Raw genomic sequence first — 20,207 nt, forward strand, 5'->3', positions numbered from 1 at the left:
AGAGGGCCTTCTGGTGGTTCCTTCACCGCGAGAAGTGAAGTTACAGGGAACCAGGCAGAGGGCCTTCTCGGTGGTGGCGCCTGTCCCGTGAAATGCCCTCCCATCACATGTCAAGGAAAGAAACAACTATATGACTTTCAGAAGACATCTGAGGGCAGCCCTGTTTAGGGAAGCTTTCAATATTTGAGGAATCATTGTATTTTAATATTCTGCTCAAAGCCGCCCAGAGGGGCTGGGGAAACTCAGCCAGATGGGCAGGTTATAAATAATAATAATAAATGTATTTTTATTTTTATTATTACTACTACTATTATTACTATTACTATTATTAAATCATAATTAGTAATAAGGCTGGGAAAGGAGTGTACGGATGATAAAACAAATCATATCAAAACTAAACGCAAAAAAAGATTGCAAAAAAATTCCACCTCCCACCAGACACGTTCACTCTGCACCAAAATTCAGTTAACCACGTTGTCAGGTGGGCGATTCCAAAGTGAAGGCGCCACCACTGAGAAGCCTCTGCCTGGAGTCCCAGGTGGACCCAGGAGCCTGGGAAAAGTCCACTGCAGCCCATCTCAAAGGAACGGGGAGGATCAGAGGAGGAGAAGCACTGTCTACTCACGCTAATGACGCCCGGCAAATCCACCAGCACCATCCTTTGCAGGCCAGGACCCTTAACGCTGAGGGAGATGGTCTGCAGAAGGAAACAAGGAAGAGCGATTTCCACGTCAGGGAGCCTCCTTTTAAAGAAAAATACTACGTAGGAAACAATGCTCAGGGCGCCCCACAAGCAATTGCTGGATGGGGACCCCAGGGAGCTCTGGGACCAGCGGAAAGAAGTCAGCAGCCGGGCCTCACCTCAGTGCTGACGGTGCAGCCGTCACTCACGCTCTTCCTCATCCTGATCTCAATCTCATTCCTCAAGGCTGCCAGCTGTTTAAGCACAATCAGAGGTCACAAGCAGAAACCAGGCACAGCGAGGAAATTTAAGGACTATTTGAATAAATGTTGTAATATAAAAAATTAGAAATTACTTGAAAGAAACAAATAGGCCTAGGATTAAACGAAGTTATAATTAAATAAATGGGATTTAGAATGTTAAGAAAAGTGAATAAGATGGACTATAACTGGAAATTGTTTTAGTTTAATAATGATATTGGAAAGCTGTTACTTTTAATTACAAGGAAACTCAGAAGGGAGGGATTTGAGGAAGTCAACCAAGATGTTTAAAAGGTTGGATTTGTGGAGAATTAAGTTTGATGTTATTGTTTATCTGTTTATTGTTCCTTCCCACCCCCTTCTTTCTTTCTGTTTTTGAGTATCATTCTGCTTTGTGGTTTGTGTTATCATTGTGGAATATCTATAGAAAATTTATAGATAAAAATCTATAAAAAATTATAGATAAAAATCTATTAAAAAAAGAAAAGAAAGAAACCAGGCACAGCACCATTTCAACAGGTGTCCAGTTCTATTTTCTTCATTTTAACAGGGAAAGGAACGATCAAGACACACGTCTGTCTCGCCCCCCCCCCCATGAAAGTGATCAGGTGTACAATGCAAACGATTTCCACAGCTGCAAAAAGTTCTTCCTTCCAACTTACATCCTCCTCCTTGGTCAGATCAAACTCTCGAGAGCTGTCCTTGAACATGGCCACATGGTGGGGACCTTCGCTGAGGGTGACCTAGTGGACCAAGGGGAGAAACAGCAGCAGGCAGCAATTAAAGCAAAAACCCTCGGAGCAAGTTTCACGAGAGCCACACAAGGAGGGTGACGGATGCCTTTTGTGCCTCCAACACTTGCTAATTCGGTGTTCTCACCTTAACGGGCGAACGAGTCATCATTTCCCCAGAGCCTCGAGGGAAGATCCGGGCCTGAGCAATCATCTCCAGCACACTGGTTTTGCCAGCGCTCTGATCTCCAACCACTACAACCTTAAAGGGAAACATTCGAATCACCAGCTTTTAACCAAAACTCATGCGCCACCCACCCTTGACCCGTGACAAAGCACACTTTTTACCAGGCTACTCCAGATTATATATCAGGAATTGGCTTCCTTAGTTGTTTGTACCTACGGGATCGCCTCTCCTGGCATGCCCCGCAGGGGATCTTAAGGTCCACAAATAACAAGACTTTGGAGGTCCCAAGCCTCAAGGAGGTTAGATTGGTCTCAACTAGGGCCAGGGCCTTTTCAGTACTGGCCCCGACTTGATGGAACACTCTGTCACAAGAGACCAGGGCCCTGCGGGATTTGACATCTTTCCCCAGGGCCTGCAAGACAGAGTTCTTCCGTCTGGCCTTTGGTTTGGGACTCGGTCTGACCCTGATGTTTCCCTCCCCTTATGGTCTTGTTTTATCAACTACTTTAAAATGAGGCTGCATTTTAACCTGTATTTAAAAATGGGGTTTCTCTCCTCTCTTTCCCCCCATTATGTTTTTACTGTGATTTTATTGGTGTTAGCCGCCCTGAGCCTGGCTCTGGCCGGGGAGGGTGGGGTATAAATAAAATTTATTATTATTGTTGCTGTTGTTGGGGGGAAGCTTTTCAGAAGATAAATTCAGAAGATCCCATTGTATTCATTTAAAGAAAACATAGAAACTAGTTACTTTTTACTTAAGATGTCCCCAAATCAAGCAAAATGTTGCCTATCTACTGTTAAAAAACAACAACTCATGTGGTTGAACTGGAGGGCATTAAGCTATGCCGGTCTTTACTGCAAATGTGAAATGGCTGAACACTGATCACTCACTTACCCGAGGTAAATGATCATGGGTATTATAGCTGGCATCGTAATCCGACAGAGTATCCAGGACTTCAGAATACATGTCAATCAAAGATTTCTAAGAAAGAACAAGAGAAAGAAAGAAAGCTAATTTGATCTGTGCCCAAAGCATCAGAAAGGCTTCTGGCAGCACCGAAAACCAAGTGTCTGTTTGCTCTCCCATCCCTGCAGCTTAATCTATGAGACCAATAATGGCAGAGCAGGCTGCGTCTGACACTGGAACCAGGATAGGACATCAGGATAGGATCACAGAATCCAAACTGGCATTTCCCTTCAGAAGGAGCACCAATCACTCAAGGGAATGGCTTTATTTTTTTATTAACCAAAACTACTGCTGAAAGGGGTAAGCACAGATGAGCAAATATGGAAGAGAAGGCCCGGAACTGGGGAAACTGGGGAAGTTTTATGCAAGTTTTGATTGCGGGGGGCGGGGGGGGGGATACCTTCAGCTTCCTCTGGTGGATGCCTTTGTCATCTTTCTGCAAGACAATCTTCCTGAGCTCTTTGTTCTCCTTCTCTAAACGCTCAAGCATCCGTTGATATTTCAACTGCAAAACAATAATGAAACTTTGAAAACTGGGGGTCAGGGGGTCAGGGTAAGGGGGAGCATGAAGGCACAGAAAGGAGACTCAGTGCTAACAGGGCCCTATGCTCTTGAACCAAATCTGCCCTAGCAGCATAGTTACATCACCACCATCATAAATAAATGAATTGCCTTATGGACTCTGACCTAAAGAAATGTAATGGAACAAATCTGAATCAATTCAACAGAAAGCGTGGCATCCTTGGCTGAAATCATAAGCACAGTCACTTAAGGAAGGATTCTGACTGAATTCAGCAGAAAATTAGGCAGTGATGTAAGAGGCTGATAGACCCAAATGAAAAAAAGTATGAAAAGATCTGGGAAGGTCTTTTCAACTTGAATAATGGAATTTGCACACTCGCACAACATCATTTGGAGTCTGCAAAGCCTCCTCTCTCAGGTCGCTTCCCCATGAATGACACAAATGGGTGGCTGTGATCGGCCACCCACAGAGTTGTGTCGTTCACCTTTTGTTTGTTTCGCTTTTAAATATTATAGCCCTCTCCCCCCCCCCAGTCCTTCAATATGGGGCCTGGTTAACATCAAAGCTCTGGAAGTTAATGAATTTGCAGTGAGTCAGACCCAATTCCTTTGCCCCGTGTGAATTCTGACTGTAACACCAGCAAGCCCACCCTACCTGAGTGCGCAGGAGTTCTTCTTGCAGCTGATCTACCTTTTCTTTGTCAGAAACCTGCAAGAGTCACAAGCATAAATGTCTTGGGATTATTTTACGTTCAGGAGACACAAAAAAAAGAACCTCCAATCAAGTTTTCTTTGTCAAAGCGACAGAGAAAGAGACTCAGGCGGGGAGGAGGGGAGAAGCATCTCTTTAATTCAAGTAACTTGAGATAATGGCTGGTACACTCACTCACCCCTTTAAAAAGAAAAGTCAACACTTCTTACTATCACCTTACAACCCCATAACGTTACTTGGCAAGGCAGCCTCAGGTGCAGTCTTCGTTAAATCGTCATTCTAGATGCCCCCAAGCGCAGGGTTATTTGCTGAAGCCCCTTGGGACTTGGCGGGTCTCGTATGTGCGCTGATGCCCAGCGGTGGGAGGCATGTGCCAGGATAAGTAAAGACCCAGGGGTTTGGGAATGAGCCCTCGTTTAGCTGCCAGGCTTTGCTCCATGTACTTCACAGCCCAATAACGCCCCAGGGTCAACTGGGTCTTGCAGTGAACTGTTCCAGTGCGGCAAAGCCTTCTGTTCTGCTCCACATATACAAAGAGCTGGTTTTTATATCAAAAAAGGAAGTCCTGTTTTTGCTCTGGCTCCATAAATGGCAGTCTAGGCCACAAACAACTTTGCTGTCCAGGAGAAGCCGGAGGACACTCAAGATGGAAAAGTGCCTGATTTGAAACATCCCAGCTGCCACCCAGCACATGAGGACAGAGAAAGGACACGGATGTGAGTGGCTGTGCCTCCCACCAAGAGATGCTGCACATGGCTAGCGACACGCTTCCCTGCAGGTGGGCTGGAGGCCCAGCCACTCATCTCAAAGAAGGCCAACACTTGCCAGCAGGCCTCTAGGGCTGGCCGCTCTCCCAAGGGGCAGCCAGAAGCCCCTTATAATACGCTTTGAGCATGTAAAAGGTCCGGTTTTAATGACCAAGAAGAAACAAAAAACATAACAGCTTCCACTGGCAACTAATAGGCTTGCCTGAGCACACTCAAACAAACCCAGAATGGGTGAATTTCCTGCTTCAAGAACTGTGTTTGTTAGGTGCACGAGAAAACTAACTGCCTAGTGAAAACTTGCACGCTTAATTTGCTCTCATATAATCTCTCTCACACACACACACATGCATGGGCACACCTCTGAGCATGATTTCTTTTTGGGGGGGGAGCTCCTTTCCCCTTTGGAATCTGAACACAAAGCAGAGATGGGCTCACCCTGCCTTCTATTGAGCTGCCTACTTGTGACCCTGGAGCTTTCGCTTTGTGTGTGTTACATGAAGGGGCCTGACTTCTGTTTGACAACTTCTGGGAGAGGGAGCTGGAACCCTCCCATTCTAACTTATTTGCCAAACGCTGCAGGCACAGGCGCCCCAGGGAGGCTGGTGCTGCACGTTTTCAGATTCTCAGGATGGAGGCAGTTGATCGTCCTTTATGAAAGCAAGGAAAGAAGCAGCCACTGACACGCCCATCAGACGTGTCATCTATTATCTAAATAGCGAAGGCTGGGGAGGGAAGCGGAGGTGTCTGGGGGCCCCAGGAGCAAAGAGCAGGAATGGCACACAGCCCAGGGGCCAACTGCAAGATGCTGCTCGTTCCATCGCTGCTTGTGCAGGACACGTGCTTTGTGCCTCGTGGCTGCTGTCACATTTTCGGTAGCTCCTGCCAACACCATGGGCAGGCTGGCCACAATCCACGGCTCTGCAGGGCTCTCCGGCACATGCAGACCTCTGCGCAACGGAGAATGCCCTCACCGTGCAGAAGCCAGAGCCAGCTTTGTACACACAGCGGGACATGCAAAGCTGTTCCCAACAGCCGAGCGAAAAGGCCAGCACTCTCTCCCTGCACTGAAGCCAAGGAAAAGCCTGAGCAGACGCCACTATAGGGCAGCGTGGAACAAGCAGGCTTCTGAGGCACTGGTCCAAATGCAAGCAAGCCCAGGCGCTCCTGGTTTCTGAAGACATTTCTGCTTCTAGCAGTTCCCCATTTCTACAGCTGCTCCTCAACTTCACAGGATTTGGTCCCCACTTGCAAATAGTGTGTTGTGTCTATAATGGGCTCTGTTTCACGGGGCCATTGCTCAAATTTGCAGTTGCTCTACCATGAACGGATATCTGTCAACTCGCCCACAAGCAGAAGAGTTATGTCCCACACTGGTCATATAAACCAGCAAGCCCATCGCAGCCCCTGCTTAAAAGCTGCCCTAAGCAGTTTCCCTGTTCAAAATTATGATCAAGACGAGTGCGAGGAGGAGAGCTGTGCTGGATCAGACCAAAAAGGGTCTCTCTTACTTCCAGCAGGGGCCAACCAGGTGCTTCCAGGGAGCTCATAAAGGCATCCACCCTCCCCTTTCTTTCCAGCGTTGGGGATTCAGAGAGAGAGAGAGAGAGAGATAGGCAGGGACTGTCTCCCTTGATACAGCCGTTTGACAATGGGCCCTCCCTCTGCCAGGGGGGCTGTAGCTGTGATTCCTGCACTGCACAAGCAGGGTGGATTTGATTTACCGTATTTTTTGCTCTATAAGATTCACTTTTTCCCTCCTAAAAAGTAAGGGGAAATGTGTGTGCGTCTTATGGAGCGAATGCAGGCTGCGCAGGTATCCCAGAAGCCAGAACAGCAAGAGGGATTGCTGCTTTCACTGCGCAGTGATCCCTCTTGCTGTTCTGGCTTCTGAGATTCAGAACATTTTTTTTCTTGTTTTCCCCCTCCAAAAACTAGGTGCGTCTTGTGGTCTGGTGCGTCTTATAGAGCGAAAAATACGGTAAATCATGATTTAAATCACTAGTCAGTAAGACTTGATTTATATCATTTTTTAACAAACTCATTCTCACTGGTATAATCTTAATATTTACAACCAGATGAAGGTTTCGTTTTTGCAATAATAAATTTTCAGAGTAGTTTTTACAATAATATCAAAAAGTACTGATTTGGTTATACTATTAGTAATACATAGACAGATAATTATAAAATTACTGTGAGGTTTAATAAGTTAACTGTTTATATTTGGACAACTTTTCTGCTGTACGTTACTGGAAGGAGAAAATTAATCATTTCAATAACACTTTAAACAATTTATTTAACTAAAACAATAACGTTATAGCATATGTATCCATGTTTGTTAACTGATGTGGTTAAACAATTAAAAAACGCACACAACTTAGACTGAGTTTTAGCACACAATTAAAACGGAAAACAAATCCTTATTTCCTGATGAATATCCTTTGGACTATAATGTAACTTAAGTAGAAAACTATCTTTAGAAAGATTTTTCCTCCAAAAGCATCTTATTTTAAAAATCTGATTAAAATAAAAAAATCTGATTTTTTTTAAATCATTCCCCGAGGTTGGGCTGGATGACCCTCAGCGTCCCTTTCAGCTCTATGAGGCTATGAATATTCAGATACAAGTTAGTAGAACAAGTTAGTGGGGTTCCAGAAACAAAATTAAGTGCAGATCTTTCCCACGACGAACATCCGTTTTGATCACAGCATTAAAACCCCAGAAGTCGCCATGCTGAAAGACAGTGCTGTGAGAAACCTTTCACAGACAAGGAAGTGCCACAAGATCGCTGCCAGGGCCCACAACCAGAGTCGAATCAAGGATTCATTGGTTGGTATCAAATCACAGCGTCCGATCGGGATGGATTGCATTAGATTAGAACCGGTTTTGGGGGAGGGGGGAGTGAGAGAAGAATTGCACAGCACCCCCCGTGCCTTTCAGTCATCACCTTTCGCTTCTGCTGGGAGGAGCCTGGGCCCAAATGGTCAGTGGCTCTGCGCGCCTCCTCCTCCTCTTCGTGCTGCTGGATTTGCTGCTGCAAGAGAATGAGCTCGCCCAGGAGACCCTGCCGCAAGTTTGCAACGAGGAGGAGAAGGGAGAAAAATATGGAGGTGAGGGGAGCGATAATGGTCAACCAAAGGGTGCAACACAAAGGCAGGCGGGGGGACGGAAAAGGAGGGGGGGGCTCACACAGACACAACAAGAGAGGAACAGAAGTCGAGGTGCCACAGCTGCTGCTTCCTAGGGGCATTTAGGGCCCCCTTCAGATGTCCTTTTTATTCTGCATCCATGACGATTCACGCTCACGATGCTATCAGGGAGGTTATACTGCTTCAGCTGCAATCGGCGCCTGTCCTGCAGTCTGCTGCGAAAAATGTCCTATTACTGCATCCACGACGTGCAGCTGCAAACGCCCACAATGAAAGAGCAGTCTGGGGAGGCCCTCAGAATTAAAGTTAAAGATGTTTTAAACCGTGTTGTCAAGACACAGGTGCTTTGAAGGGACAACCGTCACTGGAATGTAGGAAGCTGCTGCCTTGTGCCAACTCTGAGCATTGGTCCATCTAGCTTAGTATTGTCTACACAGACTGGCAGCAGCTCTCCAGGGTTTCAGGCAGAGGCAGATACCCAGCCAGAATTGGAGATGCCAGAGATTAGACCTGGGAGCTTCCTCAGGCCAGGCAGACACTCTGCCCCTGAGCTCCAGCCTGTCCCCTTGTCCCCAGTGCTGCTTATGGAAATAGGCAACATCCAAGCCACAAGAAAATGGAGATTGTCTGAAGACCTTTTTAAAACCCCAGAAGCCAAGAAGCTGTGGAATAACAAGGAAAGCGAATCTTTTCTTACTTGGGAAGATCCTGCCTTCAGCATGAAACTGAAAGACACACATCAGCATACCAATTCAGCTATGCCACAAATGTGTGCAGATGCAACTGAACAACTCACCCAATATTGCAAAAAAATAGTAATAATTTCATTTCTCTGAACTCTCTTAAACAGCCCCATAGCCAGAAAACTACTTTAGGGTGGGGACACAGCACACACATGCACAGACACAAGAAGGTAGACATGAAATCAAAATGCACTCTCCTGGGAGATGCATTTTGCAAACACAAACACAACAGGCCTGGAACGAGAAGCCTTAAGAAACAAAGTTCACAGACCCTTGCTATACTACAAAAAAAAGGTCAGTCTTGTTAAGCAGTCTTCTACAACTAAGTGGCTCTGTATCTTGGCGACTGCTCTGAACGAGAACCTGCCTTCCATGAGGACACCCTCGTTGACGAAAAGCAAGCCGAATGTCACATCACCACACTGTTTCGTGCATGGCCCTTTTGTCAAATTCCATCCCTGGCAACCTGCATCGGGAGGAGATCCTGGAACAGCCTCCGTTTCACTGGGCGGAAGGGGAGGGACAAACCCAAAGGAACCAGAGCAGAGCAAGCAAGAGTGACTTGGCTGGGTGGGCGGAGTCAAGGCTGCGTGTTTGTTCAAAGGACGCAGGTCAGTTAAGCAGCCTCTCGTAAGATGCCAAGGGTAGCGCTGGGGATCATGTGGCAGGACTGACCCAGGCAAGCGTTCCATTGAGGTGAATGTGCTATTCTTTTTAAAGCCGTATATGAACTGCCTACAGCCATATATAGCATCTCAGAGTCCAGCTCAAATTAGTTTTGGAAAGAACGCTTTTAATCTTCATGGTTGCAGGAGGTCTTTGCCATCCTATTGGCCACTGCTGAAAATTCCCATAACGCTTAAGGGTGCTGCAAGCATCACACTAGTGAGAGACCTCTATGGTACCAGGAGGATCGATACTCGCTCAAGGTCTCTTCTAAATTTCTCCCTGACTTTCTCTGCTTCTGTAGTAGAAAGTATCAGGCTCTCCTGAAAACTGGGAAACTACAACAGAGTTGACCCGTGCAAACAGTTGTAGTGCGTAGACATAAATGATGCAGTTTCACCTGGGAAAAACTGTTGATGCCACAGGAACAAATAAACAATTTCTAAGAAAAAAAGCAAGTGGGGGGGGGGGCTACAAAAAGGTAGAATGAAAACCGGCCCAACTTCTCAGCCACGCGACACCATCTCTCAGGCCTTTCGAAGTACTGGTGGCCTTATTTTAGCTGCAGAGCCAGAGAGAAGGCAAAGAGTGATCATTGTGGAACACAAGCCAAATGCCGTTTCCCACACAGATCAGGAGTGCAATCCAGAAGGAGGTGGCCGTGCCCTTGGGACTGTGATTCCTGCATTCCAGGGGGTTGGGTGGGATGATCCTTGGTGTGATGCTAGGACCCAGCCATTCCCACCCGGATGAAACACACTTTCGTTTCCCTAGGAAGCACTTGGCATTTCCCTTCGCCCTTGGAAAGAAGCAAACGTCTCCATAATCTCTCTAGCAGCAAATTTAAGGGTCTCTACTCAACTACTGAGGGATGTGGGTGGCGCTGTGGGTTAAACCACAGAGCCTAGGACTTGCCGATCAGAAGGCCGGCGGTTCGAATCCCCGCAACGACGGGGTGAGCTCCCGTTGCTCGGTCCCTGCTCCTGCCCACCTAGCAGTTCAAAAGCACATCAAGTGCAAGTAGATAAATAGGTACCGCTCCGGCGGGAAGGTAAACGGTGTTTCCATGCGTTGCTCTGGTTCGCCAGAAGCGGCTTAATCATGCTGGCCACATGACCCGGAAGCTGTACGCCGGCTCCCTCGGTCAGTAAAGCGAGATGAGCGCCACAACCCCAGAGTCGTTCACGACTGGACCTAATGGTCAGGGGTCCCTTTACTTTTACCTTTTACTCAACTACTTGGATAAGGCAAGTAGTTGCGATGACTGTTTACCACCTCTAATACTGGAGGCTGCCCAGCTCTAAATGGCACTTGCCGGGAATCACAAGGGCGAAGAGCATTGCTGCTGCCCTCGGGTCCTGCTCGGGGGCATCCTGCCCTGGGCACCTGGCTGGCCACTATGAGAACAGGAGGGTGGACTGGATGGGCCCCCTCTGGCCTAATCCAGCAGCTGCAAGGCTCTTCCTGCACATGGATCTGTGCAGGCAACCTTGTTTCATAAGAGACTGTAGAAACTGAAGAGGGATTTTTGCTCTCTCTCCTCTGCCTGGAACTGCCACTCGGACACATCACTTGAATTTATGGAAAATCTGACTCTCTGGTGGACTGCTGTGCCAGAGCAAATTCTTCTAAGCAGCCTTTCCGACTGACTAACGTTGCTTGTGTAACCCATCCCCTTGAGGTGTGGCCGTTTTAAGATCACATGTAAGGAAAATTTATAGATATATTTTCATTAAAAAGGTCTTCAGAGTAGCTTACAAAAACTAAACAAAATCCAGATAAAAAGACCAATATACATCTGCCCATGAATGAATGGATAGCAACTAAAAATCCAACATCACAGCAACCAAGTCTCATCAGCAAAAGCAGGCCTGCTCTTCCTCACAGGCGCACAGAATATCAGCAGAGGCAGCCTGTAAGGAGGAGTGTGCAGGTTCCGTGTGTGCCTGCCTGCCTGCGGATGGGCTGGCTTCTATTGCCTTCCAAAAGTATTACATAACAGGACACACATTTGAGTCACGTTGCGCCTGCTTTTCCGACAGAGTTCCTCTTGCCCCGACAGTTCAGTGCTAAGACACTGTGGGGGAAAGGGTAGCCAAGGCAACCCCCAAGCCCAGAACTAAATAAAAGGTATTTGGGCTATTTGTTAATTTGACAAGGGAGGATGATGCGGAAACAAACAGGCTACTCCACATTAACAGGCCTTGATGAAGAGTGGAAACAGCCACGCTCACCTCCCCAGGATCTAGCCCACGGGGTGCAGTGGTTAGAGTGCTGGATCAGGACCTGGGAGACCAGGGTGGCTCAAATCCCCACTCAGCCATGAAGTTCACTGGGTGACCTTGGGCCAGTCCCAGCCCCCCAGCCTAACCTAAACCACACAGTTACTGCCTGGGAGCCTCAATTACGAGAGGGCTACTGCACTAATGTTTTGCTTGCAGGCTTCCCATAAGCATCTGGTTGGCCGCTGCAAGAAATCTGGACTGGATGAGCCTTTGGTCTGATCTAGCAGGCCTCATCGTATGCCTGTATCGTGGCTCAAGTTGCTGCTGTAACCTGTAAATGCTGAAACTGCTTGAGTCTTCCATATCCTTGAGGCTGCCTCTTTCACTCCATGCCACTGGGACAAGGACGACTGACCAGCAAGGCCACCCCTGTGACTCCACCTAGGCGTCAAGGCCAAACAGCAAAGGCAGCAGAGATCCCTCCCTTTGGAAGCTTGCCTGAGCTTGAGCATTTCCACGAGTGCTGAAAGATCTGCACTGAATTGGCCAGCATTTATTAACATGGGTAAAGCAGGCGGGGATTAATTCTGGTGCATCCACAATGCTTAGTATTTTAGTTGGGCATTTCACCTTGCCAGTTTTATTGCTGTGTTTCTAAAAGATGGCTATGCACCTGAGAATGGAGCGTGTTAGAAAATGAGACACACAAGTCGATGCAGGTTGGGCTGCACATGACCAGCTAGAAATTTAAAGCAGTATTTCTCTTAACTCCGGGAGGCTCCTTCGGACAATGTGGGAAGTCTTGGTTTAAACACTGACGGTTGGAAATTGCTCCATACACCAAGCACGCCCAGGCCCGAGTTTTCAAAGCAGACGCGTCCCACGGATTTCTGACTTGACTTGCCCTGCAGAAGCTGCTGGACTTTGACTTCCGTCAGGGTCAGCGGCCGCACGGCCAACGGTGTCGGGGTGGAGACAGGAGCTGCAGCCCAGCTACACAATTCCTCCCCCTGGCCTGCAATTTCCTGACGCTTGTTTGCCACACAGGTGAGCAGTTCCCCTTCCAAGCTTACCTTCTTGTATTGCTTCTCAGCTTCGCTTCCCTGTTCCGTAGCTCGGAAAGCCGTGTCCCCGGGAGAACCTGGGAAGGAGGAGGAAGGACTCGCGTCACGTGGCACAAAAAGAACAAAGGCTCTTCATGCAAGTCTGCTCTTCCTCTCCCTGGTGCACAAGAATCTGCCCCCCACATATGGAGAGATCTAAAGCAGGGGACAGCAACCTTTTTCAGCAGGGGGCTGGTCCACTGTCCCTCAGACCTTGTGGGGGGCTGGACTATATTTTTTGGAGGGGGGGGGGGGAATGAACGAATTCCTATGCCCCACAAAGAACCCAGAGATGCATTTTAAATCAAAGCACACATTCTACTCATATAAAAACACCAGGCAGGCCCTACAAATAACCCAGAAATGCATTTTAAATAAAAGGACACATTCTACTCATGTAGAAACACGCTGATTCCTGGACCATCCGCGGGCCGGGTTTAGAAGGTGACTGGGCCGCATCCGGCCCCTGGGCCTTAGGTTGCCTGCACATGATCTAAAGCAAGGCTTGCTTGTTTGCTGGGGGTAGTGAATATGCAGCACAACAGAGGGAACACAGAGGTCACTGCAGTCACCCTCAGCTATGTTCCCAGGAAGTATCTCTGCTGATGGAGCAGGAATTCACTGCCAAGGCTAGTGTGACGTGCTCAACATTCAGGCAGGCAGGCGGGTGGGTGGGAGTGAGTGTGTCAGACATACCCCTAACTGTGGCCGGGGAAGGGACTGCCAGTCTGTCAATGGGTGCAGCAAAAGGTTTTCCTTTATGCAAACAACTGAAAGTTTTAAAATGAAGGATGCACATGAAGCACTGATCTTCTGCTCTCCCTCAAGAACGCTGTTTGCACAAGTTGAAAAACAGAACTTCTATGAGAACCAGCCATCTTACGTAGCAGACCAGCTTCACGGCATTCTCAAATCATAAAACTTAAAAGTATCCCGTTGTAACTGACGAAACGCCCTTCTACACTTGCCAGGTTTCCCCCCCTTTGCATTGCATTTAGCATTTTTTTAGATGGGGAGGAATGTTAAGGGGCAGGTAAAAAATGTGCTTTTTACACACCTAATAACAGAAGTAGATCAGAAGCTCCTATGACTTCACTAATCAAATTGTAACCTGTGGAAAACCAGCAAAAAAGGGGAAATAAAAATTATAAATACAAACAAATGGCAAAGCAAATGTGAGACGTTTCCGTCTCAGACACCGTGAGGGCCAGACAGACAGAATGGCAAACTTACCAAACATGGCAGGCCAACGGATACAGGCAGGTGGGTTGAGAATGATTCACAATGAAGTGAAAATTACCATAGACTTTTTTCTAAAAAAATCTGAAAGCACATAGGAGGATCTCATCTACTTGTCATTAGTTTCCAAGTACGTCCCTGACATTCATCCCACTCCCTGGGAGGGCAAATACTGCTGAAAGGAGACAGAGAGAGGCCGCTGCCCGCTTCCTGGCAAGTTGTAGCCCCACAATGGCAGAAACCTCCAAGTCCCTAAACCCAGAAGGCGTTGGTGACAGAGGCAGGGCCCTCTTATGCATTAGCAAAGGCTCAGTACAATGGAAACGGCTGCTTCAGATGTGATAATCTGGGAGGAAGCAGGGAGGACTGCAGGGCCCTGAAAATGTCCAGCAGCCACCACTAAGCCAGAGGAGCCCTTTGCCCATGCATGGCAATACGTTCAGATGCTCACGTCTGCATAAATGCCCAAACTGCCCGGCGGGGGGACTGGGCACTGCGAAGCAAACATTCAGCCCAACACTGTTTACGTCACTAGGGCAGGTTTGTATAACTCAGCCAGATGAAAAATTCCCTTACCAGGTGTGAGGAAACCCGACAGTGATCTGAGGCTCTCTCCAATCTTGTCAAAATCAGGCAGCAGCTTAGCGAGGTCTTCCGAATCAGGAAGAGCTTTTGTAAGTTTTTCTAGGAAAAGCAAAGGGAAAGTTAGCCCCCTTGGGGTTGTTTTAGGTAAAAAGAACAGACTGTCATCTCCCTACCTGGGGAGTGGCTGGGGAAACCCGGCCAGATGGGCAGGGTATAAATATAAATTATTATTATTAAATTATTACAAGCTTTAACCTGGACAGTTCAGAATTTCTTAATGGCTATTTATATTCTTTAGCAAGCTCTACTGCAGAGGATTTCTAAATGTGTTTCATAAATGATACACCATACATTCCCGAGACACAGGAAGTCCTCTGAACACATACAGAAGTCAGAATCCTATCAACATTTAATGGGGCCCAGTCAGCTTTGAGACATAACAATTCAGATGCAAGCACCTCACTATTTTAAACGTATCCTGTGCAACTCGTTTTATGAATGAGAAACTGCAGCTGAGAGATGGTGTTGGCTTCAGAGGTGCCACACCGTTGAACCCAGACCTCCTGGGACCCAAATGTAAGAATTGTGCCAACAGAGCTGGAAGAATTATCTTGTTCCTGAAGGAGTTACAGACTTAGTCTGGCCCCTGAACCAGCAAGGATGGCCATGTTTCTAAGCAGGTGGCAGTGAATCAGAAACTCCAGTTCCTTGTACTTCTCGCACAAAACAGAAAACATGCCTATCAGTGACACAGTAGGCTGAAACCCCAGAATCCTGGGAGCGAGGTGTTAACTTCTGGGGAAACTCTGTTTTCCTGGCAAACTGCTTCAGAGCAGGAGGGCAGCAAGATCCTGGGGAGACCAGAAGGAAGCTGGCTGAAAGCAACGAGCCATCAGGAAGAGGAGGAGGAAGTCTCAGTATAAATTCTCCTGGGCCAGCACTGCAAACATTTTAAGGGAACCAGTTCTGTGCTGCAGTTAAGGCAGGTCCAGCCCTGTTGGCAAAGGCTGACTCCATGACTCTGATACCAGAGTCTAGGAAGCATTTATAGCAATGTTGTTTTCTTCTTCTTCTTCTTCTTCTTCTTCTTCTTCTTCGGCGATCCCTCGTAGCCGAGTCAGATTGTCTCCCATAAACACGGTTTTAACAGTGAGTCCATAAGTGACTGTGGAGGCCAGTTCTGGATCCACACGTCCTTCCACAGTGGGGACATTGGTTTCTGGGTGGGAGTTGATCACCGTGAGGGTTTGCCAAGTGTACCTTCCTCTTAGCACATTTCTCCCTTGTGTCCTGAGTTCGAGTGTCTTCAAAGCCCATGACACCTTTGGTAAAGGCTGTTCTCTAATTGGAGCACTCGCAGGCAAGTGTTTCCCAATTGTTAGTGTTTATACAGTGGTGCCCCGCAAGACGAATGCCTCGCAAGACGGAAAACCCGCTAGACGAAAGGGTTTTCCGTTTTGGAGGTGCTTCGCAGGACGAATTTCTCTATGGGCTTGCTTCGCAAGACGAAAATGTCTTGCGATTCCTGGGGTTTTTTTCCCGCTCCCCACCCCCTTTTTCTAAGGCACTAAGCTGCTAATAGCCTTTTAGCAGCTAATCCGCTAATCCCTTAAGCCTTTAATAGCCGCTAATAGCCGCTAAACCGCTAATAGCGCTAATCCGCTAATGGGCTTGCTTCGCAAGACGAAAAAACCGCTAGACGAAGAGACTCACGGAACAGATTCTTTTCATCTTGCGAGGCACCACTGTACTACATTTTTAAAGATTTGCCTTAAGACAATAATGCTACTCCCAGCCCAGCAAGAAGGAGCCCACCTCCCATGCCAGGCCAAGGCTCCAAACCAAACGGTCATCTGGCATCTCAATCTGCTTTTGTTATGGCCTCTCCCCACCCTCAACTGCACTCTTGAAAAGCCATCTGTGCTTTTGTAGTATTTAACAATACACTGCTTGATTGTTAAAAACCTCCTCAAACTGGTACACAAAACAATATTTTTTTTAAATGGATGGGAGTTCATTGTTTTACTGCTGGAGTATATCCTTTAGTATGAGCCACACAGAGATTTGGAGAGAGTAAAATAAATAATAGCAGGGAATATTATGCAATAAAAACGTTTTGATTTCTGAAATGTATTTTTTTTAATCCCCAGAAGAAAGGAATGATGCCTGTCCCTCTGTATAAATGATTATCAAAGTTCCGCAACAACTTGGCATTAGAGGGAAAATGAAAAGCCGGCACCAACCGAGGTCGACGTATTCATCAAGTTCCCATATGAAGTCAGGAATAATCCACTTGTACTCGGTGAGATCAGGCACCATCTCCTTCCATTGGTCATATGTCTAAATTAGAAGTGAGAAAGACATCAACAAACATTTGCATTAGCGACTACGATGCCTAGAACAAAATTGCAAGTCTGCTGTGTACAAGACTATTCCTTCCTCCAGCCTTCTGACTTCATAACAGGATTAGATGGACTAGATGGGACCCTTGCGGTTATCTAGTTCAACCCCCTGCAATGCAGGAATCTCAACTGAAGCATCCCTGACAGATGGCCACCCAACCTCTGCTTGAAAACCTCCAAAGAAGGCGACTCCACCACCTTCCAAGAGAGTCCATTCCACTCTCTTCCTAATGTTTAGTCAGAATGCCCAGTCTTGTCATATATACCCAAATCAATGGGTTGCATTTATGTTTTTAAAAAGTAATTCATCAGCACCAGGTCCTTTTTCAAGTTGCCTTTTGAGTTGGGGAACTTCACATGCAAAATGGGCAGGAGATCCCTTTGATCAGGACAAGGGCCAAAGAAGAGCCCCAGGAGGGCGCTGTGACCTCGCAGGGTCCACCTCTGTTTCGTTGACTGGCTTATCACTGAGCTCCATATGATCAGGGCTTCTCCTCCTCACCCAAGGCTGAGTAAGACCACCCGGATGGCCCTGCCTTTCCCGTGGTTGAAACAAAAGCAGCAGCTGCCTAGAGGTTGCCAGCCTTTGGGCAGACACCCATCTGCTCCTTGTGCCGCTGAGAAGAAAACCAGTCAAACCAAGCTGTGCCTTTTTGCCCCTGGTGAGGAATCTCCTTCCCAGAGGGGTTCTGTCTGCTCAGCAGCACTCCCCAATAAACTACTTTGCAAATTACTGTGTGTTTGAACTGCATAATAATTGTAGATTGAAGTGTGTTTGCTTTACTGATAAGTTAATGTGCATAATGCAACCATATTGTTTTGCTGACAGAAATGCTAGATTTCCAGTGCTTTGGTACTGCTGTGAGTAACTGTGAGCTGTGTTGCAGAAGAAACATAATACAGACAGCTAGAATTCATAGGTGAAAGAGCCCTGGCGGCACAGTGAGGCAGACGCACAGGTAGAATAGGACAGCTCATAGCCCTCGAAAGATCTTTGCCCTCCTGTAATTTGCAAATCATCTCATCAGCCACAATAACCACCTGGTGATAAGAACCATAATCGGCTTATCCAGTTGCTTTAATCCTGAGCTTTGCCTGTTTCAGGGAGTATAATTGGGAGAGGGAATATAAAACTTTCTCCTTCCCAACTTCAACCTCTGCACATCTCTCATGATTCCACTACCATCAAAACCAAGTTGCTTCTTGCAGCACACCTCAAAGTAGGAGATGCCACTACAGCTTGGAGCAAGAGGCAAGGGGACTCCCCCATTCAGAAAGTAGCAGCCAGACTCCAGAGGACTTCTCCGCTTCTACCGATGCTTCACATGCAAGAAAGGGAAGGAAGGGTACCCTCTCCTGTCATCAGTTCATGGCACCATCACTAGGGAAGAAGAAACGTAGAGAGCACCATCCTAGAGAAACCTAGCTCCATCTTGAAAAGCGATCTTTCACTTCACCCCAGGTGAAACGTGAAGATGGTTGAGAGCAGTGTTTCCTAAACCCTCCAGCTGTTTTTGAACTACAATTCCATACATCCCTGACCACTGCTCCTGCTAGCTAGGGATGATGGGAGTTGCAGTCCAAAAAACAGCAGGCGACCCAAGTTTGGGAAACACTGGTCCAGAGGCCTGGAGCAAGGAGAGCCCGCAGGAAAAGGAAGGGGCTGGCATAAATTTGATGAGGGTTGGAGCAAAGGCTGGGCCTTTCCCACACTGAAAAGCAACCCAACTCCACTCCTGGATCTGAAGGAATATCAGCTAGGAATTTGGTAACTCTTTCATTGTCCTTTTGCACCATTTGCATAAGTCTTTCTTTGCAAGATGAGAACCCACTTCCTAGATCAGGGCCAATCTTGGCTGGCCAGGGCCTCCAACCTGGCCAAGGGTTCCACTGTTACTCAACCACAGGCAACTTCCCTTGGCAGTCCAAGGGTTCTTGCACAGCTGTCAGCAACTGAGCCGAACCGCTCAACTGCACCAGTGAAAAAGGCACTCCCTGAAGGCACTTTAAAAAATCCTGCCAGAGTCTGTCACTAAGGTAGCTGATCTTACTTTCTATGAAGCACCTTCCTTGCCTTAGATCAACAACTGTGTACTGTCCATCCCCAAACCTTTAGTTCTTCAGACAATGAGTCTAGAGTCACTGTGCCAACACACCGTACGGATGGCACAGACCAGTCACTACTCCAGAGCTAAGTACCTTTTTGGCTGTGTAGCCACCACCCACAGCAGATCCTAAGACGAGATAGCGAAGCTTTAGAAGCCTGGAAGCCACTCTGGCTAGCCAAAAGGTCCTGTGGGGCTGGGATCCATGCTTTACAAGGAGGAGTTTGCTGCTGCGCAAGGGAAGGTGATTAAGAGCAGAGAATGGCTGCGCTGAGATCCGTAAAGGCAGCCTTTGAAATCTGGAAAGAGGATGGCGGGAATGATGAATACTCCGGGAAACGAGATGCAGTTTCTGCAGCGGCAACTTCCCTCTGACTCCATAGGTCCCATTTGCTAGGTGTTGACAGACAACGCTGAAGGAGAAGACAAAAAACTTATTTGCACGTGCAACGCTGTTCCAGCCTTAATCAAGATTCTAATCTCCCACCCGCAGAACTACTCAAAGCAGACCCTGCACACCAGCATCCCATTCTTCTGAGCACCCCCCCCCCAGCTGGTCCCTGAACCACCAGCTGCCGACTCCCCAAAGGTAGCACAAGATTTTCAGTAGCCGGTTGCAAGGCGGGGGGGGGGGGGGAGTATTGGGAACGGAGCAAAGGGTAAGGCTTGCTGCACCAACAAAGAACTACGTGGGATTGTGGAAATTGCTCTCTCTGCTGAGGGTCTCCTCAGCATCCTTCACATGAGCACAGATCACAGGTTTCAGAGTCCTCACCCAAGTCTCTGTGAAATCCTGGGATCAGCAACCTACGAGTATGGAGAAGCACACAAGTGGCCATCCTATGTTATCATCTACGTACATCATGGTTAAGGTACAGTACCTAACCAATACTGAAACCTACATTATAACACGGCAGTCCAATTGTTAGGTCCTAAGCAGTAAGTAATGAGGTAAGTCGCTACGTGGCCCTCATGTAGCTGGCCGGACATGAGGAAAACACAGCCACGTGCTTTTGCTGTTACAGGAACATCACAGAGAGATTAAAGTCTTTATAAAACTCCCAATTCAATGGCCACCGAAACACAGAAAATTCTTTTCAATCGTGCATTGGCTAAATAAAGTAGATGTCACTGCAACTTGGGACCAGCTGCTTCCTTGCTGCAG

General features: G+C 47.5%; 1 protein-coding gene across 8 annotated transcripts in view; it reads right to left on the minus strand.

Annotated features, from left to right (window-relative positions):
• OPA1 (OPA1 mitochondrial dynamin like GTPase) overlaps positions 1-20,207 on the minus strand; it is a 59,809-nt gene that overhangs the window by 37,584 nt on the left and 2,018 nt on the right. For 2 of the 8 annotated variants that reach the window (XM_083441970.1, XM_083441971.1), the window contains exons 2-14: positions 19,137-19,455; positions 16,779-16,875; positions 14,527-14,634; positions 13,769-13,822; positions 12,682-12,749; positions 7,773-7,889; positions 4,005-4,058; positions 3,228-3,332; positions 2,756-2,842; positions 1,822-1,935; positions 1,605-1,685; positions 862-936; positions 626-697 (exon numbers count right to left, since the gene is read on the minus strand). In XM_083441970.1, coding sequence (XP_083298096.1) covers positions 626-697; positions 862-936; positions 1,605-1,685; positions 1,822-1,935; positions 2,756-2,842; positions 3,228-3,332; positions 4,005-4,058; positions 7,773-7,889; positions 12,682-12,749; positions 13,769-13,822; positions 14,527-14,634; positions 16,779-16,875; positions 19,137-19,455 — 1,351 coding nt within the window. The remainder of the gene's footprint in view (positions 1-625; positions 698-861; positions 937-1,604; positions 1,686-1,821; positions 1,936-2,755; positions 2,843-3,227; positions 3,333-4,004; positions 4,059-7,772; positions 7,890-12,681; positions 12,750-13,768; positions 13,823-14,526; positions 14,635-16,778; positions 16,876-19,136; positions 19,456-20,207) is intronic. The other 6 variants (XM_083441969.1, XM_083441972.1, XM_083441973.1 and 3 more) reach the window with 3 other exon arrangements.

Source organism: Podarcis tiliguerta, assembly GCF_965153285.1.
Source record: "Podarcis tiliguerta genome assembly, chromosome: 5".
In the NCBI taxonomy this organism is placed as follows: Eukaryota; Metazoa; Chordata; class Lepidosauria; order Squamata; family Lacertidae; genus Podarcis; species Podarcis tiliguerta.